This window comes from Oryctolagus cuniculus, chromosome 4, assembly GCF_051225735.1.
Source record: "Oryctolagus cuniculus isolate XC-2025 breed Fujian yellow rabbit chromosome 4, ASM5122573v1, whole genome shotgun sequence".
Classification (NCBI taxonomy): Eukaryota; Metazoa; Chordata; class Mammalia; order Lagomorpha; family Leporidae; genus Oryctolagus; species Oryctolagus cuniculus.
The window spans coordinates 52526089-52548698 of record NC_142870.1 but is presented as its reverse complement, the minus strand read 5'-3'; the positions used below and the strand labels follow the sequence as shown (position 1 = coordinate 52548698).

General features: G+C 35.5%; 2 protein-coding genes across 2 annotated transcripts; both read right to left on the bottom strand.

The window, feature by feature from the left end:
• Positions 1 to 4544: 4544 nt before the first annotated feature.
• Positions 4545 to 5465, bottom strand: LOC100357081 (olfactory receptor 5AC2-like). Its single transcript, XM_008267073.4, has one exon. The coding sequence runs from the start codon at positions 5460 to 5462 to the stop codon at positions 4545 to 4547; it is 918 nt and encodes a 305-aa protein (XP_008265295.3). The 5' UTR covers positions 5463 to 5465.
• Positions 5466 to 18935: 13470 nt separating this feature from the next.
• On the bottom strand, positions 18936 to 19871 carry LOC100340935 (olfactory receptor 5AC1-like). The gene has a single exon (XM_002716747.3). It carries the CDS (start codon positions 19857 to 19859, stop codon positions 18936 to 18938), a length of 924 nt encoding a protein of 307 aa, XP_002716793.3. The 5' UTR covers positions 19860 to 19871.
• Positions 19872 to 22610: the final 2739 nt, after the last annotated feature.

Genomic DNA, 22610 nt, shown 5'->3' with positions numbered 1-22610 from the left:
CCTGAGTGAAAGCAGGCTCTGGATGGGCTGATTCTTGCAAGAGTAGTGTGTCTACACTCTCTGATCTTCCAGGATCTCTCACATTGACCTTGGTTCGCTTCCATATGACGAGCTTCAGCTTCTCTCAGACTTGAAAAGAGGCTCTGAATATTTTCTCCCACATCTCATCTCTATTATCTACCCCTGGCCATCTTGTATGAACTGGGTTATCATTCTGACTTGAGCTACTATCACTGAAAAGGGACTTTCAAAAATTCAGAGCCTAGGAAAATAGGTTAATCAGTTGTCTCTCGTTTTACTGATTTTTCTAGCCTTTCTCCTATGGGATTAAAATCTAGCTTGGAGTGGTCCTGGATCTGTAATTCTACTCAATGATTTTTGATAAGGAGCCCAAGCAAGAGCCAGCACACTTCAACTAGCAGTAAAGAATTTTATTTTGTTTATATTTCTGAGAAGGCATATGAGAACTCGGAAGGTGAATGTGGACATAATCTTCTGGGACCAGAATGAAGATCCCTGATCTGACACTATCCTAACATCTCTTGAATTTTCTGGACTGGGCATGCTGCTAACTTCTACAATGAAGTCTGTGCCTGTTGGAACTTGTGATTTGATCTCTCTTGAGTGGGATAAGGCCTGGCTGTCCTCCAAAGTTGCTTTGCCTCTCTTCATTCTGTTTCATGTGGTCACCCCTTGAGGTCTCTATCACATATTCCACCTTCCTGTCTCAGCCCATCCCCTCCAGGAGTGGGTCTCCTGGCTGCTGTCAGACATAAAACAATTTCAAGTTGCTGCCCATACACTGTGGTAATGAGAGCCCTCAGGCTAAATTTCAAGTGTCTCCTACCTACATATTCTGCAGGACCAAGCTTGCATTGATGGACCCAGTAAGGAAGAAGGAGAGCCAGAAGTTATTCCTCCCAAATACAACAAATTGGAATCTAGATAAAAATCTCTATTTTCTAAGGCTACCTATGACAGAATAATGCTGCCCCATCCACACACACCCAGATGCCCATGACCTAATCTCCAGAACCTAAGAATATGTTAGGTTGCCTGGAAAGGGGGAATTAATGTTTCAGATGTGATTAAAGTTGCAGATAAACTGATTTTGAATAGAAAGATCACCCTGTATTATGTTACCATAAGGGGCCATAGAGTAGAAAAAGGTAGAGGAGGCAGAATCAAAGGAAGTTGTGACAAGACAGTTGTGACAGAGCAATGCAACAGAGCTGGCTTTGAAGCAGAAGGAGCTCAAGAGCCCAGAAATTCAGGCAGCCTCTGGAAGCTGGAAAAGGAGAGGAAACAGAGGCTCTCCTGCAGCCTCCAGAAAGGGATGTAGCCCAGCATCCACCTTGGTTCCAATTCCGCTAAGATCCATATCGGACTCTGAAGCCACTATGTGTATGGTGGTTTGTATCAGAAGCAATGAAAAACACATGCAATAAATTTATCCAATTTATTGCAAGTTTAAGGCCTCCAATTGCAGATGGAAAGACAGGAAAATCAGTTCCCCAAGTCTATTGTGTGTTTGTGTGTGTGTGTGTTCTTAAGGTTATATATAATTTGCTGATAAGTCAATTAGCAGATTTGCTCACCTCAGAGAACAGGAAAAGAAAAATTTTCATTGTCTGTTATTTGCAAAAAAAAAAAAAAATGCTGTCCCCATGAACAATGGAACCACCAGTGATTACATTTCTCTGGGAAGATTGTGAAGGTGAAAATCCTGTGATGGTGAGTCTGGCAGAAAGAAGCATACAAAATGTACTTCTCCACTGTCTGGGCCACACTGCAAATCAGTAGGGATTTTTCTTTAAATAAAGATGATATAGAAGTATGGAAAGTCTAAATACTAATTACTGACCTTTAGCAATCACATGGTTAAGGCAAATCAGTCTTCATAGCACATTAAAAATAATCAGAAGGCTGTGCTACTGGACATGCTGGGAAAAGATGTAGTCAGGAGTTTTCATAAAGATTCTGCCATCACACTGAAGAATTTGCTTAAAATGGAGCCCACCAAGCAGGACTCAAGTACCAAAAAACTAAGCTATGAGCCAGTTTATCCCATCTTGAGCTTTAGATTTTACAACTCAATATTAAAAATAGAGAGAGAGAGAGAGAGAGGTAGGCAGGAGATGGGAGAAATGCAGCATGTATTGGAGGAAAAATGATTTCCCTTATTTACATAGTAACAAGGCAATGTGTAATAAAATCAGGAAGCCAAAGTATATAAACTCCCAAACTAGTGAGACAGAAAAAAATACAGAATTTGAATAAGGAAAAAAAATCAACATAAATTATTTACTAAGCATTGATCAAACATGTCTGCTACTTTACATAGTTGTCAATTCTGGAGAAAAATATAGTCGGTTGATATTTGTGTGTCAGGAACAAGGTACTCAGCAATGTTATCAAATAAATTCAAGGGTAAAATTTTGTAAGATCTCAGAACTTTTCCAATAATATTGCAGAAAAATATTTTATTATCTTTCAATAATTCAATAAAATTTACTTTCAAAATTACTTTTGAAATTTACAGGATACTTACTTTAAACATTTTAAAATACAGGCATTATCATATTGGAGCTAATAATATTATTTTACTTGATGTATTGTTAGAATAATTATCCAGATATACCGGAAGGTGTTAAAAACACCATGCTCAGGAAATATTTAGGAGGCCATGAATATATTTTAAATACAGTGTTCACACACAGAGTCTCCTTTCAAAAGAATACAAATTCAACAGGATTTTAAAATAAGTATATCTGACTGTTGGTGGGAATGTATATTAGTGCAGCCACTGTAGAAAACAGTGGAAATTTTTTAAAAAGCTAGAAATAAACTTGCCATATGATCCAGCAATACCACTACTGGGTATTTACCCAAAAGACATAAGCACATTGTATCAAAGAGATACCTGCACCACCATGTTTATAGCAGCACTGTTCACAATAACCAAAATTTGGAATCAACCATGGTGTACATCATCAGATGAATGGATAAAGAAAATATGGTAAATATGCACAATGCAATGTTATTCAGCTGTTAAAAAAAAAGAATGAAATTCTACTATTTTCAGCAAAATGAATGCAACTGGAGGACATCATGTTGAGTGAAATAAGCCAGACACAGAAAGACAAATACTGCTTGCTCTCCTATATATGTGGGAGATAGAAAGAGAGAGAGAGAGAGAGAGAGAGAGAGAGAGAGAGAAAGAAAGAAAGAAAGAAAGAAAGAAAGAAAGAAAGAAAGAAAGAAAGAAAGAAAGAAAGAAAGAATAGAGAGAGGGAAGGGAGGAAGGATGGAAAGATGGAAAGGAAGGAAGGAAGGAAGGAAGGAAGGAAGGAAGGAAGGAAGGAAGGAAGGAAGGAAGGAAGGAAGGAAGGAAGGAAGGAAGGAAGGAAGGAAGGATCAGTATTGCGGCAAGTATAGTCAAATACAGTTTTGTGAAACTTTGTTTTATACCATTGCCAAACCAATGGTTAAGAAAGCTGTGCTACGGCCGGCGCCGCGGCTCACTAGGCTAATCCTCCGCCTAGCGGCGCCGGCACACCGGGTTCTAGTCCCGGTCGGGGCGCCGGATTCTGTCCCGGTTGCCCCTCTTCCAGGCCAGCTCTCTGCTGTGGCCAGGGAGTGCAGTGGAGGATGGCCCAGGTGCTTGGGCCCTGCACCCCATGGGAGACCAGGAAAAGCACCTGGCTCCTGGCTCCTGCCATCGGATCAGCGCGGTGCGCCGGCCGCAGCGCGCCGGCCGCGGCGGCCATTGGAGGGTGAACCAACGGCAAAGGAAGACCTTTCTCTCTGTCTCTCTCTCTCACTGTCCACTCTGCCTGTCAAAAAAAAAAAAAAAAGAAAGAAAGCTGTGCTACTATAGTTTCAATGATCCAAGATTACTTTAAAATGTACTATATATGGACTAAACTGTCATTTTTCCTTTCAATTATTATTTATAGCCATTGTCTATATTCTCACTAAACTAGGGTCTTTTTGCTTTATATTTGTTAAACTTCTCATTCAGTTAAGTATTAAGCCTTTTTGCTGTAATGCAAATTTAAAATATTTTATTTCAAAAACAAAAAAAGTCAGAAGAGGAGGATGGGAGAGGGAAAGGGGGATAGAGACAGGGAGGAAGGGAATATCATGATATTCTTAGAACTGTATCTACAAACCATATTGAGTCTTAAAAAAAATAATTAAAATTTTAAAATAAATAATAAAAATAGGGAAAAATAAAATAGTGGATCTGGAAATGCTGGAGTTCGTTTGTGTTAATAGAGACTCAGCAGTTTGGTTATTTCACCTTCAGTTTATCCTTGAGTATAGATTGAAAACAACAGGTAATTGGAGCCTGTCCTTACAGTGCTCATTGATTATTTTGATTATCATAACTTATAACCTAAACAACCATATCCAGACTAAGTGTTTTTTATTCATTCATTTTACAACATCTATAGGGCCTTACCATGTGCAAAACAAAGGACATGGTTATTTGAACAAGGGGTGAAATGGAAAGATAATAAAAGTTTCCAAGAACATATTTATTTAGTTATCACTTTTTTCAGTGCACCCAAAACTTCTTTGTTTCTTAGGCTGTAAATAAAAGGGTTTAGCAGGGGAATTATAATTGTGTAGAACAGTGAATACATTTTATCCTGATGTTTCTCTGGGCCAGACCCAGGACGGACGTACATGATGAAGAGAGTGCCATAGAACAAAGAGACAGAGAGCAGGTGGGCACTGCACGTGGAGAAGGCTTTGCTTCTGCCCTTCTCAGACTTCTTCAGGATGACAAAGAGGACACAGACATAAGAGACCACGATGGTCAAAAAAGTGATAGCTTGTATGAAAGCAGCAAAGATGAAAACTACTAATGCATTGATAGATGGATCAGTGCAAGCAAGTGTATACAGTGGCAAGATTTCACAATAAAAATGATCTATTACATTGAACCGACAGAAAGTTAATCTAAACAATAATCCTACATGAATTATAGGATGCAGAAAACCAATTGCATATGACATACTTATCAATGAAGCACAGAGTCTGTTGGACATCACCACTAGATAAAGCAAAGGATTACATATAGCAACATAGCGGTCATAGGCCATCACCACCAGAAGAAAACATTCTGTGGTTGCACTGGAACCAAAAAAATAATATTGGGCCATGCATTCAAAGAGTGATATCATTTGGCCATTGTCTAAGATATTGACGAGCAGCCTCGGGGTCACAGAGGATGAGGTACAAGCATCTGCAAAGGCTAAGCTGCCAAGGAAAAAGTACATGGGCGTGTGAAGATGGGGGTCCTTCCAGATGAGAAAGACCAGTCCGAGGTTGCCCACCATGGTGGTGACATAAATCAACAAGAATACCAGGAACAGGGGCACTTCCAGCTCTGTGCTGTCTGTTAGTCCTTTGAGAATAAATTCAGTCACCAATGTCTGATTAATCTCCATCGCATCCACTCAGATTGATCACTGCAATGAGAGAGTAAGTAAAGAAAAACAAAACTATCAATATTCATATAAAATACAACGTCGCAATCCCGTGTTTCAGAAGTTCCTTGACCGTCTAGTACAGTCTTTTTTTCAAGAAATCATCTGAATATATGAAGCATTTTATAAATAATTTTGACATATAATTTTTTTTAAATATGTAATTCTCTGAAAGGAAGTAGAGAGGCTATAGTAATCAATCTACTTGGCCCAATAACTTATCAACCAGAAACAGCATAAATTAAATATATGACATTATTTTATACATAGGTCACAATGAAAAATACAAAATATATTTTACAATAAAATCTACTAAAGCAACTCTGATTCAAGCTCAAAAGAGTCTTCTTAGTTTTTCTGCAACTTGTTCATATCTTTTATCTGAACAGAAAATGGACTCTGTGATATTAGTGATATATATTATTCTTTCTTCCAAAGACATTAATGGGTCAAGCAATAACACAATAAGCCAAAATTCTATTTCTTCTGTTTTCTATCTAGAGAAACCATTGTATTACTTCATTATACCATCATCAAGCACACCAAATTTGTAATAGACTTTTAGATATATTCCTCGATAAAGTCATATATAAACAAAATCATTAGTTGACTTAGTTAACAAATATTTATTTAGCACCTCCCAAGTTAGAATGTCATCATTCTTATCTCAGTCATACATAGAACTTATAACTTGAGTGATACTGCCATGTTGCTAAAATAACTTCCATTTAACAGAGGAAAACTCACATATACACTTACATTAGTAGCTTGTTTCATATATGAAATCGATCCAAGAATTATCACTCATCATGCCAATGTAGAATATTATCCAGTTAACTATCTTTTAATATTTCTAAGGTACAGAATTCTATGAGATTGCTGTCATTTTTCTATCCCCACTCCATTTGAGTGAGATTATGAAGGTCAAAGTGGGAAGACTCGCTTCAAAAGATGTCACAATGAAAAAACGTGCAGCATTTTTGAAAATCTGATTTAAGTTTAAATGGTAAAAATCAAAAATTTTGTTTGAATAGCAAATCAAAGAGGAGAAAAGTTGAACCACACACACTAATAAGCAATGACTTACATGGAGATAGGCAAAGCATAAAACAAAACAAACTACAAATATGTTTTGAGTATTAAAAGCCTAGGAAGTAAGTGAAAAGGTTGGATCTCTGGAAACCATGGGAAAAAGGAGAGAGAATTTAAATCAACATGAACACAATACCTTCCTTTAATGATAAATCATACATAATTCTAGGTATAAAATATATTTTATGAATTTAAATTCCTCCCTTGGAGATCTAAAACAAGAGCTACTCACTTAGAAATAGCTGATATAAGTATTTAACCATTCAAGAATATATTTACAAATCCTGGATTCACAACTCCTTGGTTTTAATGACAAGTTCAGCCAAAGGCTGTCATGCCAATCCTTATTTTTACTTCTATAATCAAATCACCACTTCTGTATAGATGTATCTAGATTATTCACTCCTCAAGACTGTGCCGGACCATAACTAAATTTCTTAAAGTATCTGCTAAACCCCCAAAAAAAGAGAATATGGAAAACTGAAGAAGATTGGGCTAAAAAATTCATCTCTGAAAAGAATAATCTTGGACCAGTAATATCATATAGAAGAACTAGATACTTTAGAAACAAAAATATCTAGGGTTCTTCCCCTTAGATAAACAAGCTATTCCGTGGAAGACAGTTATTCTCAGAAACAGTTGTTAAACAGAAAAAGAGTAAGTTAATTGAGGTTTTTATCAGACATGCAAATGAACTACCACAGAAGTAATGTTTTCAGTAATCATAAAGTAAGCCCACTACTGTCCTATCGCCTGAAGCACAGAATATCCTTATTTATCATACCAAGAACAACATGAGGATGAAACATGGCTTAATCAACTGCTTCTATGTGCCTTTCTAAGAAGTACTATCTAAAACAAAAAACAGATGAGGAAGAAAGTATAGACTCTCCTAAAAACTCCGTATCTCTACTTCTTTACTGGAAAAATCATCCTAATTCTGGGAGGTTTCCCGACTTCAGGTCAAAATAAATTTTACTGTTTAAAGACTATAAAGGCACTAACAAAATACAAATAGAGTCCGTAATTCATTACCCTACCAAAGAAAATGTTACCAAAAATGTAGCATTTCAGAAGCTTTAAATCTCATATATATCTCAAAATTAAGTGATTATTTCTAAGCCATGACACCAACCATATTTAAAGTTCTCATTTTTAAAGCTTTAGATTTTCCAAGATGCATCTCTAAACAAAGTGAGAATGTGAATTCTCTCTGCATTTGCTAGGCAACATAGCATAGTGGTTAAGCCTATAAACTATAATTGATCTCTTTAGTCCAAATCTTCCTTCTACGAATATATAGTGTTGCATCCATAAAGGCTCAGAGGGATTGGACAAAATTTTTTAATCTGTCTTTCCAATTCAAAATTGCTTTGTATTCTGTTTGGTAGGTAAATCACCGGAAAAAAAAATCACATATTTTGAGAGTTCATGAGAATCATGATACTGAAATAACTTTTTATTTTAAAAAATATAACAATTGGGTTTATACTCTCACCTAGTTCCTATAAGATGCACTGATGCCATAAGCTAAACCAACTCCTAAGGTATAAGAATTATATGTCAAAATCATGTTCTGCCCATGTTAACTTTTTTTAAGAAACACAGTTCAAAGGAAATAATATTTATTTCTTCCCATCTTCATCCTGCTTGGGAAGTTAAAATTCCCTCAATACCACCAAAATATTCCCTGTAGGATAAAGTCATCTACTGGGCATTGTAGACTAATCAACAAATCACTTTTAACAAACCTATAGTAATTATTCTTTTCATAGCTTTTTTTCTTTCTTCTGAAAACAAAGGTATTATAATCATATTTTTTTAAAGGAAAGCATGTATTGCATTGAGATTTCTGCTGCTAGTACCAACCATGTAAATCTGACTCCAAGTAATTGGAAGCATAACTTACTCCATGGGGAAAATATTTTTGATGACTCTATAAACTGTGTGTGAACATGTTTAGTCTTTTGGACAATTATTCAATATTCCAATAATATCTTGTTTCTGTAAACCTACATCATGAGAATTTCACTTCTACCATTGATGTAATAGTTTTTATAGATCAATTCTCTCACTGAGAAAAATTCTGATTCAACCATGATATTGCCATTATGCAACTAGTTTGACATAGAAAACAGCAAATTTTACATAGTTCACTCTAACCAAATATTTAGAAAAAAAATAGGAAAATGAGAATAGAGAAAAGTACAAAGAAAATAAATTGTTATAACCTCCTTCATCGTTGATGAATATGTTAACATTTGGCACATGTTTCTTCCACCCTTTGACCATGTATGAATTTATATTCATGTATATTTGTATATACAAGTATTTTTAAAAACAATATTATGTACCTGCTACCCATAATTTTTCATAAACTCACTTTAACAATATGACTTACATTTGTGGTATTTTTCTTACTGCAGAATATTCCATAAATGTCTATAATTATAAGTTCCTGGAATTGAAGATAATATTTCCAAATGTGTTCACATTGTTAAAGATCTTTTTACAAATCTGTAATCTACAAGGGAATTGCTCCATTTTATACTACAAAATTTGAAACACTTTATTTCCTAAAGTTTACATTATCAGAAATTGCATCATTTATTTTATGCTACAAAATGTTAACTCTCTCACTTCCTAAAGTTTACATTAGCAAAATTATATTACATTAGCAAAATACACACACATGAACATGTGTATAATTTTATGTTTCATAACAATGTTTGACATACATATGGGGAAAATGTAAAACTTTACAAGGAAGTATATTTTATAGAATTTCTTATTATAAATTGACAAATCATAATTATACATATTAGGCAATAAAAAGCGATGTTATGTGTGTACAATACACTATTGCCAACTTAGTCACCATGCAATGTAAGAGATCTCACAAAATTTATTCCTCCTATCTGAATCTTTGCACACTTTGATCAACATCTTTCCATCCCCCCTTAATAGCAAGACTCTGCTAACTTTTTTTTGCTCTCTGCTTCTACAAATTCAATTTTTCCAGTTCCACAGTTATGTGAGAACATGCAGTATTTATCATTCTGTGCCTGGGTTATTGCAGTTAGTATAACATCTTCAGGTCCATCATTCTGTAGCAAATGACAGACTTACCTTCCTTTTTGTAGTATTTTTTCATGAATATATGCCATATTTTTATCTATTCATGAGCTCTTAGGTTGCTTCTATAACTTGACTGTTGTGAGTAATGCTGCAACACTACTAGGAGTGAAGATATGTCTTTATGGTATTAATTTCAAATCCTTTGTATATAGAGAGAGACTTTGGGTAACTAGATCATATGGTAATTCTCTTTTAAGTTTTTTGAGGAACCTCCAAACTATTTTTCATAATGAAGATACTAATTTAGATGTCTACTAACAGTACCAGGGCTCCCATTCTCCACATCCTCATCAACATTTGTTACCCTTGTCTTTTGTGTGTAAACTATTCTAACATATGTGAGGTATCTCACCGTACTTTCAATTTGTATTCCCATAATAATTGCTAATATTGAGCATTTTTTCATATATGTATTAACCACTAGTATGTCTTCCTCTGAATAATTTCTACTTAGGTCCTTTACTCATTTTGTAATGAGTTTATTTGTTATCTTGATATTAACCTGAGTTCCTGTATATATTTGGACATTAAAACCTTATCAGATGCACAGCTTGCAAATACTTTCTTTCAATCTATAGATTATTTCTTCACTCAGTTGCTTCCTCTACTGTTCAGAAGGTTTTTCATTTGATACAACTCTTTTGTCTAATTTTTGTTTTGTTTGTGTTTTAGGAATCTCATCTAAAAAATCATCGTCCAGACCAATGTCATAAATTTTCTTCTGTTTCCTTTAGAAGTCTCACAGGATTCAGTCTTAGATTTCAGTCATTAATTATTTTAGTGCATTTTTGTATATGGTGAGATACAATGAAATTTTATCCTTCTGTATATGGATTAAAAATTTTCCTAGTACCCTTTATTGAAGAGACTTTCCTTTTACTACTACATATTCTTGGAAACTTTTCAAAAAGTATTGACCATAAATGTGAAAAATCATTTATCAACTGCCTACCACTTTCTATGTGTTTTTTGATACCTGTATTATGCTTCATGAAAAGCCATAACTACCTAAAAAAATAAAATCTCTCTCTACTAAGGGTATTAATTTCCCGAATTAAAATATAAGTTATACTTAACTTAAAATCATAGGAAGATATTTAGACTATAAATTTTTGTTTAAAAATCAGTGTAGACTAATGGAACAGAATAGAAGCACTAGAAATCAATCCACACATTTAGAACCAACTACTCTCTAACACAGAAGCTAAAATCAATCCCTGGAGTAAGTTCAGCCTCTTCAACAAATGGTGCTAGAAAAATTGGATCTCCAAGTGCAAAAGTATGAAACAAGATACCTACCTTACACCTTATACAAAAAATCAACTCAAAATGGATCAAGGATCTAAATCTATGACCTGATACCACCAGATTGCTAGAGGAGGACATTGGGGAAACTCTGCAAGGCATAGGCAAAGATTTCTTGGAAAAGACTCCAGAAGCACAGTCAATCAAAGCCAAAATTGACAAGTGGGATTACATCAAATTGAGAAGATTCTGCACTGCAAAGGAAATATTCAGGTAAGTGAAGAGGCAACCAACAGAATGGGAGAAAATATTCACAATATTCTCATATGCCCATTTCCAACTACTATTTTTACAACTTTTTATTTTCTTCCGAAAACAAAAGCATTAAATGTTAATTATAGGATGAATTGATAGTATACAAAAATACAAAAGAAAATAAATTGTGATGATCTCTCCAACCACTGGTAAAAATAGTTCACTTTAGGGCATATATTTCTCCCACAGTTTACCCATATGGAATCTGTATTTTATATATTTTTATATACTTTTTAAAACAAAATTATGGTAGTTCTAGATACAGTTTTTCATAAACTATTTATAAGTTAATAATATTTTTGTTAGTTTTAAAAAGTGTATGTATAAAGAAGAGAGAGCTGATATTCCTCTCTCTCTATATATATACATATATATTTATATGTGTTTATGTGAATCAATGTTTTAAGAAATATATCCAATATATCTTTTGCCAAAATTAAAAAAATTACTGAGAGCTAAAAAAAAGTAGTGTAATGTATGAAAATCCATAATTTTAGCTAAGTAGAAAGTTTGATCTAGTAGTATTAATTTTCACAAATTAATTTATAAAATTGCAATTTCAAACAAACTCATTGGAGTATACTTGCCTTAAAAATTCAAATTTATCTGGAAGATTAAATTGGTAAAATAATAAAAATAATTCTAAAAACAATAATGGAAGATATTCCAAGCTAGAATATATCATGAAGTTAGCAGTATCAATAAAACTATGTTTCTTGTCATGATGAAGATGTGAAATTATAAAACCCATTAGAAATAAAATAAATTATATTCATGATAAACAGAAAAAATATTAAATTATAGGACTTATAAATAGGAGCTTTGAATTTAAATAGACTGCTGGAGAATCTTCAAGATGGCAGAATAGGGAAAGGACATATTGCTTTAGGCTGGGGTGAAATGTAGAAAAAAATTGGAGGAAATATATTCTCAGGGGAGAGTTGGAGGGAAATCTGCATGGAAATTCTAATGAAGGAAGAGGGACACCGTGGATCAGCATGGAAGGTGCTGATGCACAGAAACACACGAACCCCAGAGCTGAGAGCCAGAAGAAGTGCCAGCCTTGCAGAGCAAGGTGAGAGCCGACTGCAGCAGCTGGTGCCATTGGTGATACAGCCAGAAGAAGAACCTGGAATTAGTCCAGCCTGGAGCCCTAAGGGGGAGAGCATACCTGCCTAACCCAGAGAAAAAAGCACATATTTCCGTCTCCCCACCCCCCAACAATGGCACCCCGCAACCAGCTAGGAGTGGGCACCATCTTGACACAAGTAGCAACTGTGGCAGCTCAGCTATGTGCACCCAGCAGCAGTAGGGAGAAGGCACCATTTTGAAACAAGCAACAGCTGTGGCAGCTCTTGAGCACAGGTGCAATCCAAGGATTTTACCCAAGGGAAAAATGCACATTCCCCACCGACTTTGAGTCTGGAAGGGAGGATTGACAGGGGGTTGGACGTCCACATAGGACTGTGAGGAGCCCATAGCCTCTCAACTTATCACAGGTTCCAGGGATCAAAATGTCAAGATAGAACACACACAGGTTCTGGGAATATCTCTATCTCTCCATGGGCCAGATAGGCTAGCAGGGCAGAGTGGATTCTCTGCACCCTGTGGCTATGGAGCCTTGTGTGCTGAGACTGCAAGAACTTTATGACTGCATGATAGAGCGCAGGGTATAGCTGGGTATCTGGGTAATCACTGTATATGGTGCCAAAGGCTCAGAGCTCCCTGATTGCCTAGGATGGGTGATCTATAGTCACATGAGGATTGCACAGATACTTTGTGTAGTTCATGTGGCAGCACAGGTGAGTATTGCAACCACTATAGGCTAACCCCAGACATTCTTCACATGGGAAGAGAGGAGATGAGGGTATAATTATGCCAACATAGATGATCTCACCCTCCTTCCTGCTGAAAAGAGGAGATCTACAAAGCCCAACTTTGGTGTCACCCTAAATACTCAGCCCACCCTGAAGCACTGACCAGAACTCTCTGGCCACACCCAGCTTGCACCTCTAAGTATTCTCTGAAATGTCAGACACTCCACTAAGCCACGGAAGCATGATTCAAAGACAAAATCCATTGGAGGAGAAAACCAACAATTAATTACACAAAGGCCAAAAAATAAACACAGAAACTCAAAAAAAAAAAAAATAAGGAAGAAAACATGACTCATCCAAACAAAAGAACACAGCAACACTGCAATAATATAATGTGAAACAGAGAGATTGATGAAATGCCTGAATACAAATTCAAAAGATTAATCACGGAATCCCTGAGAAGCAATGAGAAGCAAATTCACATGTTAATGAAATCTATACCTGACATGGATGAAAAATACTCCTATGAGATTAAAATTTTGAATAGAAATCAAAATAAAATATTAGAAATGAAGATAAGCCAGCGCCGCGGCCCAATAGGCTAATCCTCCGCCTGCGACGCCGGCACATCGGGTTCTAGTCCCAGTCGGGGCACTGGATTCTGTCCCAGTTGCCCCTCTTCCAGGCCAGCTCTCTGCTATGGCCCGGGAGTGCAGTGGAGGATGGCCCAAGTGTTTGGGCCCTGCACCCCATGGGAGACCAGGAGAAGCACCTGGCTCCTGGCTTCGGATCGGCGCGATGTGCCGGCCACAGCGCTCTGGCCGCGCCAGCCATTGGAGGGTGAACCAATGGCAAAGGAAGACCTTTCTCTCTGTCTCTCTCTCTCATTGTCCACTCTGCCTGTCAAAGAAAAAAAAAGAAAAGAAAAAGAAAAAAAAAGAAATGAAGATAAAGAAGTCAATCTGCCCAATAAAAAATACTGTGGAAAGCCTTAAAAACAGACCTGGGGAGGCAGAAGAAAGAATATTCAAACCAGAAGACAAATCTTTAGAAATTTCTCAGACCAAAAAATAAAGAAATTAGAAAAATTATAAATAGTGTTGGAGTTTATGGGATACTCTCAAAGAACTCAACATATGGGTCTTGGTGGGAAAAGAGAAATGGATTAGAAGACCTATTGAGTGAAATAATTATAGAAAACATCCTTAATTTGAAGAAAGAAAGAGACATCCAGTTGCATGAGGCACATAGAGCTCCCCATCTCTGTCTCTATCTCTATCTGTACCTCTATTTCTATCTCTATCATCAATCACCTCTCTCTCAAAGAAAAAAAATTAAGAATTGTCAAATGGATTTTTAAAATAGCCAAATGGATAAGCTGCCTACAGTAAATTCACATTACTTGTAAAGATACTAACAGACTAAAAATGAAAGCATGGGAAAATATATTAAATGCTCCATGCAAAATGTAAACTAAAAGGTAGCAGAAGTAATTGTAATTGTATCAGTCAAAACAGGCTTTAAGACAAAAAAAAAGACAAAGATGATCATTGTATAACAATCAAAAAATAAATTCAACAAGAAGATTTAAATATGGTATATGTATATGCATCCAATGCCAGAGCACCAATTTTATAAAGCAACCATTAATAGATCTAAGGGGATATGTAATCACCAACATAACAATAGTAGGGGGAAATGCCTGTGCATCAGTTTTGCTGCAAATGCAGTGCTTTGTCAAACTTTGTTTAAATATTTGTCAAGCAAATTAATAGAAATTGCACACTACTATAGTTTTAATGATTTTGTGACTTTTAAATTTTACTTTCTATGGGTAAATCTGAACTCTTTCCCTCTGATTATTGTGTAGTTCTTGTCAATTTTCCTGCTAGACTAGAGTCTTTTTACTTTTTATTTGTTTTACTCTTAAGTGAAGAAAATACAATGTAAATTTAAAATATGTTATCTCAAGAAAATAATAAGTAAAATATTTTTTAAATGGTAGTGGTCTTTGACATCTCACTTTCTTCAATGAATAGATCATCCAGACAACAAAATCAACAAATAAACATCAGAGTTAAACACTAAATGGATCGAACAGACATTTACAGAACATTCTACCCAAAATAAGCAGAATACACATTCCTTTCATCAACACAGGAATTCTCTCTAGGATAAACCATATATCAGACCACAAAACAAGTTTGAACAAATTTTACAAAGTAAAAATTATATCATGTATCTTTTCAAACAACAATGGAATAAAACTAGAAATCAACAAGAGAGGAATGTCTAGAAATTATACAAATACAGAGAGCCTGAATTACGTGCTTCTGAATGAACAATAGGTCATTGAAGAGTTTGAAGGAATATTTAAAAATTTCTTGAAACTTATCAAAGCAGAAACAAAATTTACCAAAACTTACGGAATACAGCAAAAATAGTACTAAAAAGGAAGTTTATAGCAATAAGCACCTACATCAAAAATATAAAAAATATCCAATAAATAATGAAAAAGTATATCACTACAATGAAACAAAAACATAGTTAGTAGAAGAAAATAAATGAAGATCATCACAGATATAAATGAAATAGAAACTGAACAAATACAAAAGAAAAATGAAGTTTGTTTTTGAAAAGACTTGAAAACCCAATAAGCTTGCATCAAGACTAACCAGGAAAAAAAGGAAAGAATACTCAAATTCAGAAATGAAAAATGAATATTACCATTGATACTACAGAAATGCAAAGGATCATTGGAGACTATTATGAAAAGCCATGTACCAACAAGTTGGAATATCTACAGACTGAAAGTAAAAGGATGAAAAAACATATTTCTTGCAAAGTGAAAATCAAAAGAGGAAAGAAAAAAAAAAGAAGGAGTAGCTATACTTATATTGAACAAAATAGACTTTTAAAACAAACTATAAAAAGAGACAAAATGAAATGAATAAAAATCATTTTTTCAGAGTATATGATTTAACATTTTTAAGTAGTCCAGTACTGACAGGTAGTCAAAGCCCCTCAGAAAATTGTATTGGTAGATAATAATGTCCCCTGCTCTTCAAAGAACGTAAACTCTGATGGCTTCATTTATAATAGCCTTATTCAGAACAACCAACTGTGTGCAAATAATCCTAGGTGCGTCCCTGTAAGAACTGTTGGGATCTGCCACCTGCAGTCATTTGAAAGGCTTACCTGTCATAGAAACATATTGACATTTTTCACTACAATATCAGAGAGTAGTGCTATTCTCATAAATCCACAGGCTGTAATGGCAGTGATGAGGAGCAGCTGCCAAACCTCAGCTTCAAAAGTCTCCTGCTCGTACACTCTGTGGGACCAAGTTCAATTCGAGGTATTCAGTAAAGGCAGGAACAGAGGAAACAGATTCTGCTTCGAGCCTACAAACTTGCCAACACCTTATTTCATCCCCATAAAACCCACATCAGGTTCTACACTCCAGAATGGCAATGAAATAAATTTGTGTTGTTTTGACTCACTAAGTGTGTGATCATTTGTCACAACAGTGAAAGTCAACACTGTGTCATAGCCACTGAATTTGCGTCTCATTTTTCCAAATCCTCATCCTCTCCAGAGGGAGAAATTAAAACCCTCATGTGTGAGCATTCCCAACCACTGACATCTCCTGTCTACCTAGATCACAAGACATGAACTTGTCCCATGGTTCCTAAATCAACAAATTCAGCTTCTAAAAGAGTAGAGAGTGTAAAGCTCCCTGGTCATAGAAAGATCAAGGAGTCTGTCTCCAAACCCAGTTAAAGATGTACCACAGATGGACAAAAATAAATTTAGAAAGCCTATTTCTAAGACTTTCTTCCTAAAAATTTAAGTAGTAGCTTTTGCCCATCGGAGGAAACAGGACAAAGAAGCACATTGAAACAGGAAATTGTCTTAATTATTTAATATTTCCAAAAATACTGCCCCATTGACCACAGAGCTGCCTGTGAGTAGCCTCCTTCTAGAGAATAGTGTGAGGGACATTCCTGCTCTACATGAGTCTGCTTATAAAAAAGCTTATAGAATGTGATTCTCTTACATCGACTCTAAGTCACCAGAAATCTAGAGGGGTTTTCATCAGGAGAATAATAGTCTGAGGTAACAAAATAAGTCAGCATACAAGGATACTTCAAATGTTCAAGAAAAATGGATTAAAATTTATTTTGATGCACACAGATTTTTGAAACCATATATCCTCATATTGACATATGGCCATCATGTAACCAAGCCAAATCAATCTGTATGGTGCATGTTTTAAATAAAACAAGAAAGCTTTGCCAATGCACTTGACAGAACAGAGGGTTATGAATTCTACATAGGATCTGTAATCACAGCTAGTGAATTGCTTAGAATGGAGTCCACAGAGCTGAAGGCAGGAGCTCAGATGTAGGGAGAACTGGATTCTGAGGAAACTGAACCCCAAGAAAACTATACTTGGAGCCAGTCTGTCCTAACTTGGGCTATGTGTCATAGGACTCAACAAATTTTTATTTCCTCAAATTAAAAAAAGATACTGAGAGGAGGAGTTTGTCATGCTTGGGGTGAATCTTTTCCCTTATTTTACATATTCATGAGGTCATGGGTAATAATGGTTGCAGACCACAGAGTAGAAACCTTCAAAGGGCCTAGAGAGAAAACAAGCACAGCTTTAGGAAGGAAAAAAAACACAACCTCAATTTTTTAATTGACAATTTATTAAGCATAACTGCTATTTTACATAGTCATCAATAACAGAAAAACAGTATTCATTCGTTATATGTGTGTTGAAAATTGGATATTGTACTACTGTACTCAACAAATTAAAAGTTAGATGTTTTGAAACACTCAGAACTTTTGTAATTGTATTTCAGAATATTGCTATGTTATTTTAAGTATTTTAAGTCTTTAATTTTTCTGTATTTAAACAAATAAAATAAAAGCAGAAGTTACTTTCCAATGTTATTTTAAACTACATAGAATGTTAAACGCCACAAGAGGGTATGATTGTTATAGTTACTCTAATTTTAATTTATGTATCCTTTGGAAATTTACAAATGTCTACAAAAACAGAAAAAAATACTGTGGTCAAGATTTATATGGGAGGGCATGAATACATGTAAAACAAAAGATTTACACACACTGAGTCTTATTTTAAAAGAATTTAAGCTCAGAAGACTTCACACACACACACACACACACACACGGAATCACAGTATTCATGCTACAAAGAAAACAAACTGATGATTTCAATTGCATTATTCTTTTATAAAAGATTTGTTTATTTATTTAAAAGACAGAGTTACAGAGGGGAGGGGGGGGTCTTTCATCCACTAGTTTACTCCCCAAATGGCCGAAATGGCTGGAGCTGAGCAGATTCAAAGCCAGGAGCCACGAACTTCTTCTGGGTCTCCTACATGGGTTGCAGGGGCCCAAGCACTTGGGTCATCCTCCGCTGCTTTCCCAGGTGCCTTAGCAGGAAGCTGAATCAGAAGTGAAGCATCCGGGACTTGACCCAGCATGCATTTGGGATGCCGTACTTCAGGCCAGGGCTTTAGCCCATTGCGCCGCAGCAGCAGATCCAATTTCAGTTTTATTCTTGAATGTGGATTTGAAATAACAAGTAATTGGAATCTGTTCTTAAATTTCTCTAATTACTTTGATGACCACAAAAATTTATAACTAGCTAGGCATATCCAGCTTACAATTCTTTAATTTATCCATTTAACAGCATAAATTAAGTCCTAAGTTTAAGAAAAAAGATAGTATGTTGTGATTTATCTAACAGGTAGTAAAATGGAAGGAATAATGAAAGTTTCCTGAAAAGTATTTATTTATTTAGCATTTTTCTCATTGCACCTAAAACTTCCTTGTTTCTAAGGCTGTAAATAAAGGGATTTAGCAGAGGAATTATAATTGTGTAGAACAGTGAATACATTTTATCCTGATATTTATCTGAACCAGAACCAGGGCGAACATACATGAAGAATAGTGTCCCATAGAACAAGAAAACAGAGAGCAGGTGGGCACTGCACGTGGAGAAGGCTTTGCTTCTGCCCGTCCCAGACTTCTTCCGCAGGATGGCAAAGAGAACACGGGTATAAGAGACTATGATACTCAGGAAAGAAAGTTCTTGTATGAGAGTGGCCAAAATAAAAAGCACTAATTCATTAAGTGATGTGTCAGTGCAAGAAATTGTGTACAGTGGCATGATTTCACAGTAGAAATGATGTATCCTATTGGATTTGCAGAAGGTTAATCTAAATAATAATCCTATATGGATTGTGGAATGTAGAAAACCAATAACATAGGAGACACTTATGAGGCAAGTGCAGAGTCTGGTGGACATCACCACTGGATAAAGTAAGGGATTACATATGGCCACATAGCGGTCATAGGCCATCATGACCAGGAGAAAACATTCTGTGGTCGCACTGGAAGCAAAACTGTAAAATTGGGTGATGCACTCAACCAGGGATATCATATGATTCTTAGATAAAAAATTTATAAGCATCTTGGGAGTCACAGAGGATGAAGTGCTAGCATCTGCAAAGGCTAAGCCACCAAGGAAGAAGTACATTGGGGTGTGAAGGTGTGGGTTCTTCCAGATGAGAAAAATCAGTCCAAGGTTGCCCACCATGGTGATGATGTAAATTACCAAGAACAGCAGGAACAGGGGCACCTGCAGCTCTGGGCGATCTGTCAGTCCTGTGAGAACAAATTCAGTCACCTGCGTCTTGTTTGTCTCCATCATCTCCACTTGGGCGGATACTGCAATGAGAGAGTAAATAAATATTAACCAAGGTTCAGGTACAATGCTATTGAAATGCAAATTGTATTCCTCTATTTTTAAATGGCTTTTATCCAAAAATATTAAGATAGTGTGCTTATCTACTTTAAGTATTTTAAACATAATTTTGAGGAGTAAGGTGCTTTAAAGATATGTAGTTTCTTGAAGATTTATAGAGGAGGCTATAGGTACTAACTGACTTAGTTGAATAATTTAACATTCATAAATGCCTAAAATTCAGCATATGAAGAGTGAGCTGTTATGTAGAATCAAGAGTAACATACAAATAGAATATTTTATGCTAAAAGTATTCATAGTATGTCTTATTCTAAAATCTCTGAAATTGAGATTATGGTCTATGGTTCAAATTCAAAACACTTTTATCCCTTTCCAGGCACTTTTTCACATCTTCCTGTTGAATGAAAATAGGTAGGATTTGTTTTTGTTTTAATGCTATCTGTCATTCTTTCCTCCAAGACTTTATGGTTTGAGTAGTAAGGCGGCAACTTAAAATATGATTTCTACTGTTTTCTTTCATTTACCTTTATGTTGTTTGATTAGGTATTCATCCTCACCAAAAGTTGCAACTGATTCTCTGTTTATACTCTCAAAATCTGCCAAATTCATATTTACTTTTTAAATTTTTTATCCAAAAGCCTCTCAGATATGGACATATCATTCATTCATTTGGTCAACAAATGTTTTTAGCAGCTCTTCAGTTGATGCAGTGTCATTCCTAGCTCAGTCATAAATAGACCAGACTTAACTGATGTTAAGTCTGTGGTGCTAAAATAACTACTTTTTTAAGAACAAATAAAAAAATAAAGATACTACCCAGCTTATTTAAAGATGTGGGATACAACTACTCGCTATTATGAAGCTCCCCAATGTAGACAGCTATCATCAGTTAACTAAGAATGTCTCTTAATATCTCAGAGACACATAATTCTAGAACAATTGTAAAGATTGTTCCTTTCCTGATCCTTTATCTGACAAGTGGCACAATCACAATCAGAGTGGACTGAAACATTACAAGACACCACAAAGGAAAGAATAGCCAGTGTTCTGAAATCTGAATTCTATCTAAATGGAAAAAACATTATGAATTTTCTTTAAATAGTAAATCAAATAGGAGCAATGAACCAAATTAATGGGCAGTGACTAACATGAAGGCAGGCAAGGAAGAAAAATGTTCCAAGCTAAAAAATGTACTCATGAAATGTAAGCCTGGGAAATAAGTTAGGTTAAGACTACCTGAAAATCCAGTGAAGATGGTTGGGGGAAGAAACTAAGTAAGCATCACCACATTGCATTTTTGTTATAGCAAATCACACCAGCTATTGACATAAAATGGGTTTCATGAATTCAAATCTCGGCCTGATGCTGTAAAGCAGGTGTTGCCCACTTAGAAATAGCTGCCATAAGTTTATAACTGTTCAAGGAAATATCTGCAAATATTAGATTCACAATCCCAAGACTTCAATAATAAATTCAGCTGGTGGGTGTCATACCAAGACACAGAAAATCCCATAACCTGGCACCACCACTGTACAGACATAGTTTTCAGGAGTCTTTACTCTCTAGAACTGTGCTGGCTTAAAACCAACTTTCTCAAAGCATGTACTCTGCAACTCAAAGATAAGATACAAGGTAGAAAGGTGAAGATCTGTAAGACTGGTGGAAATGCAGTTCTGAAAAGAATAAACATTAAACAATGAGAATATATTAAAGAATATCAATATATATTCTTCAAAATGTACTATATTTTATATAAGGACGTATCTAAGGTATTGGGTTCTATTCCTCCTTACATAAGGAGACCGCTCTGGGGAAACGTTCTTTTTTATCATTATTGTAATCAGCTTGAGGTTTTGTGTTAGTCATTCAAATGCTATGACAGGCTGGTAATGTTTTCAGTAATCATTGAGTAAGTGCAATGCTGTGAAACAGTCCTGGAATACCCTTATTTAACTGCAATCCCATGGAGGATACACTGATGAAGGCTGGCTCTCTGCTGATGTGACCAACTCTTCTTTTCTGCATAATTCCAGGAAGTATTGTCTAAAAGAAGAACCAAATAAAGAGGAAAGAATAGATCCCTATAAGAAGTCCTCTATCTATAGGATCCTCAATTATTGCAAAATCTTTCTGATTCTGGGGATTTTCTCAAGATAAAGTCAAAATGAATTTTACTGTTTAAAGACACTAAGAAAACAGGAACAGATTCAGATTGGGTCTATAACTCATTATCCTGACAAAGAAAATTTTAACCTACATGCAACAAAATTTCAGAAGTTTTGAGTCTCGTTTTCCCCTCTGAATTACTAAGTGATTATGCCTAAGCTACAACATGAACCTTCTGTAAGGGTCCACTTGTAATAAATTGGATTTCCTAAGGTACATTTCCACCCACAGACTGAGATTGACTCCTCTCTGTGTTTAATAGGCAGCAAAGCATAGAGTTATGCCTACAGACTCTGTAACCCAATCCCATTGAGTTCAAATCTTCATTCCACAAACATGAGGAGACATCAAAAAGTTTATGGAAAAACAACTTTATTTTGGTGCAAAAAATCTGAAATTCATGCACACTTTTTTCTTCATACATGCACCTATGAACTTTTTGAAGACCCTTTGCTAACTTGTGTATTCTAGAGTTTTTCAGTGCAGGGCAGTTTTCTGTTTCATTTGGTAAGAAATTATCTGAAAAGTTTT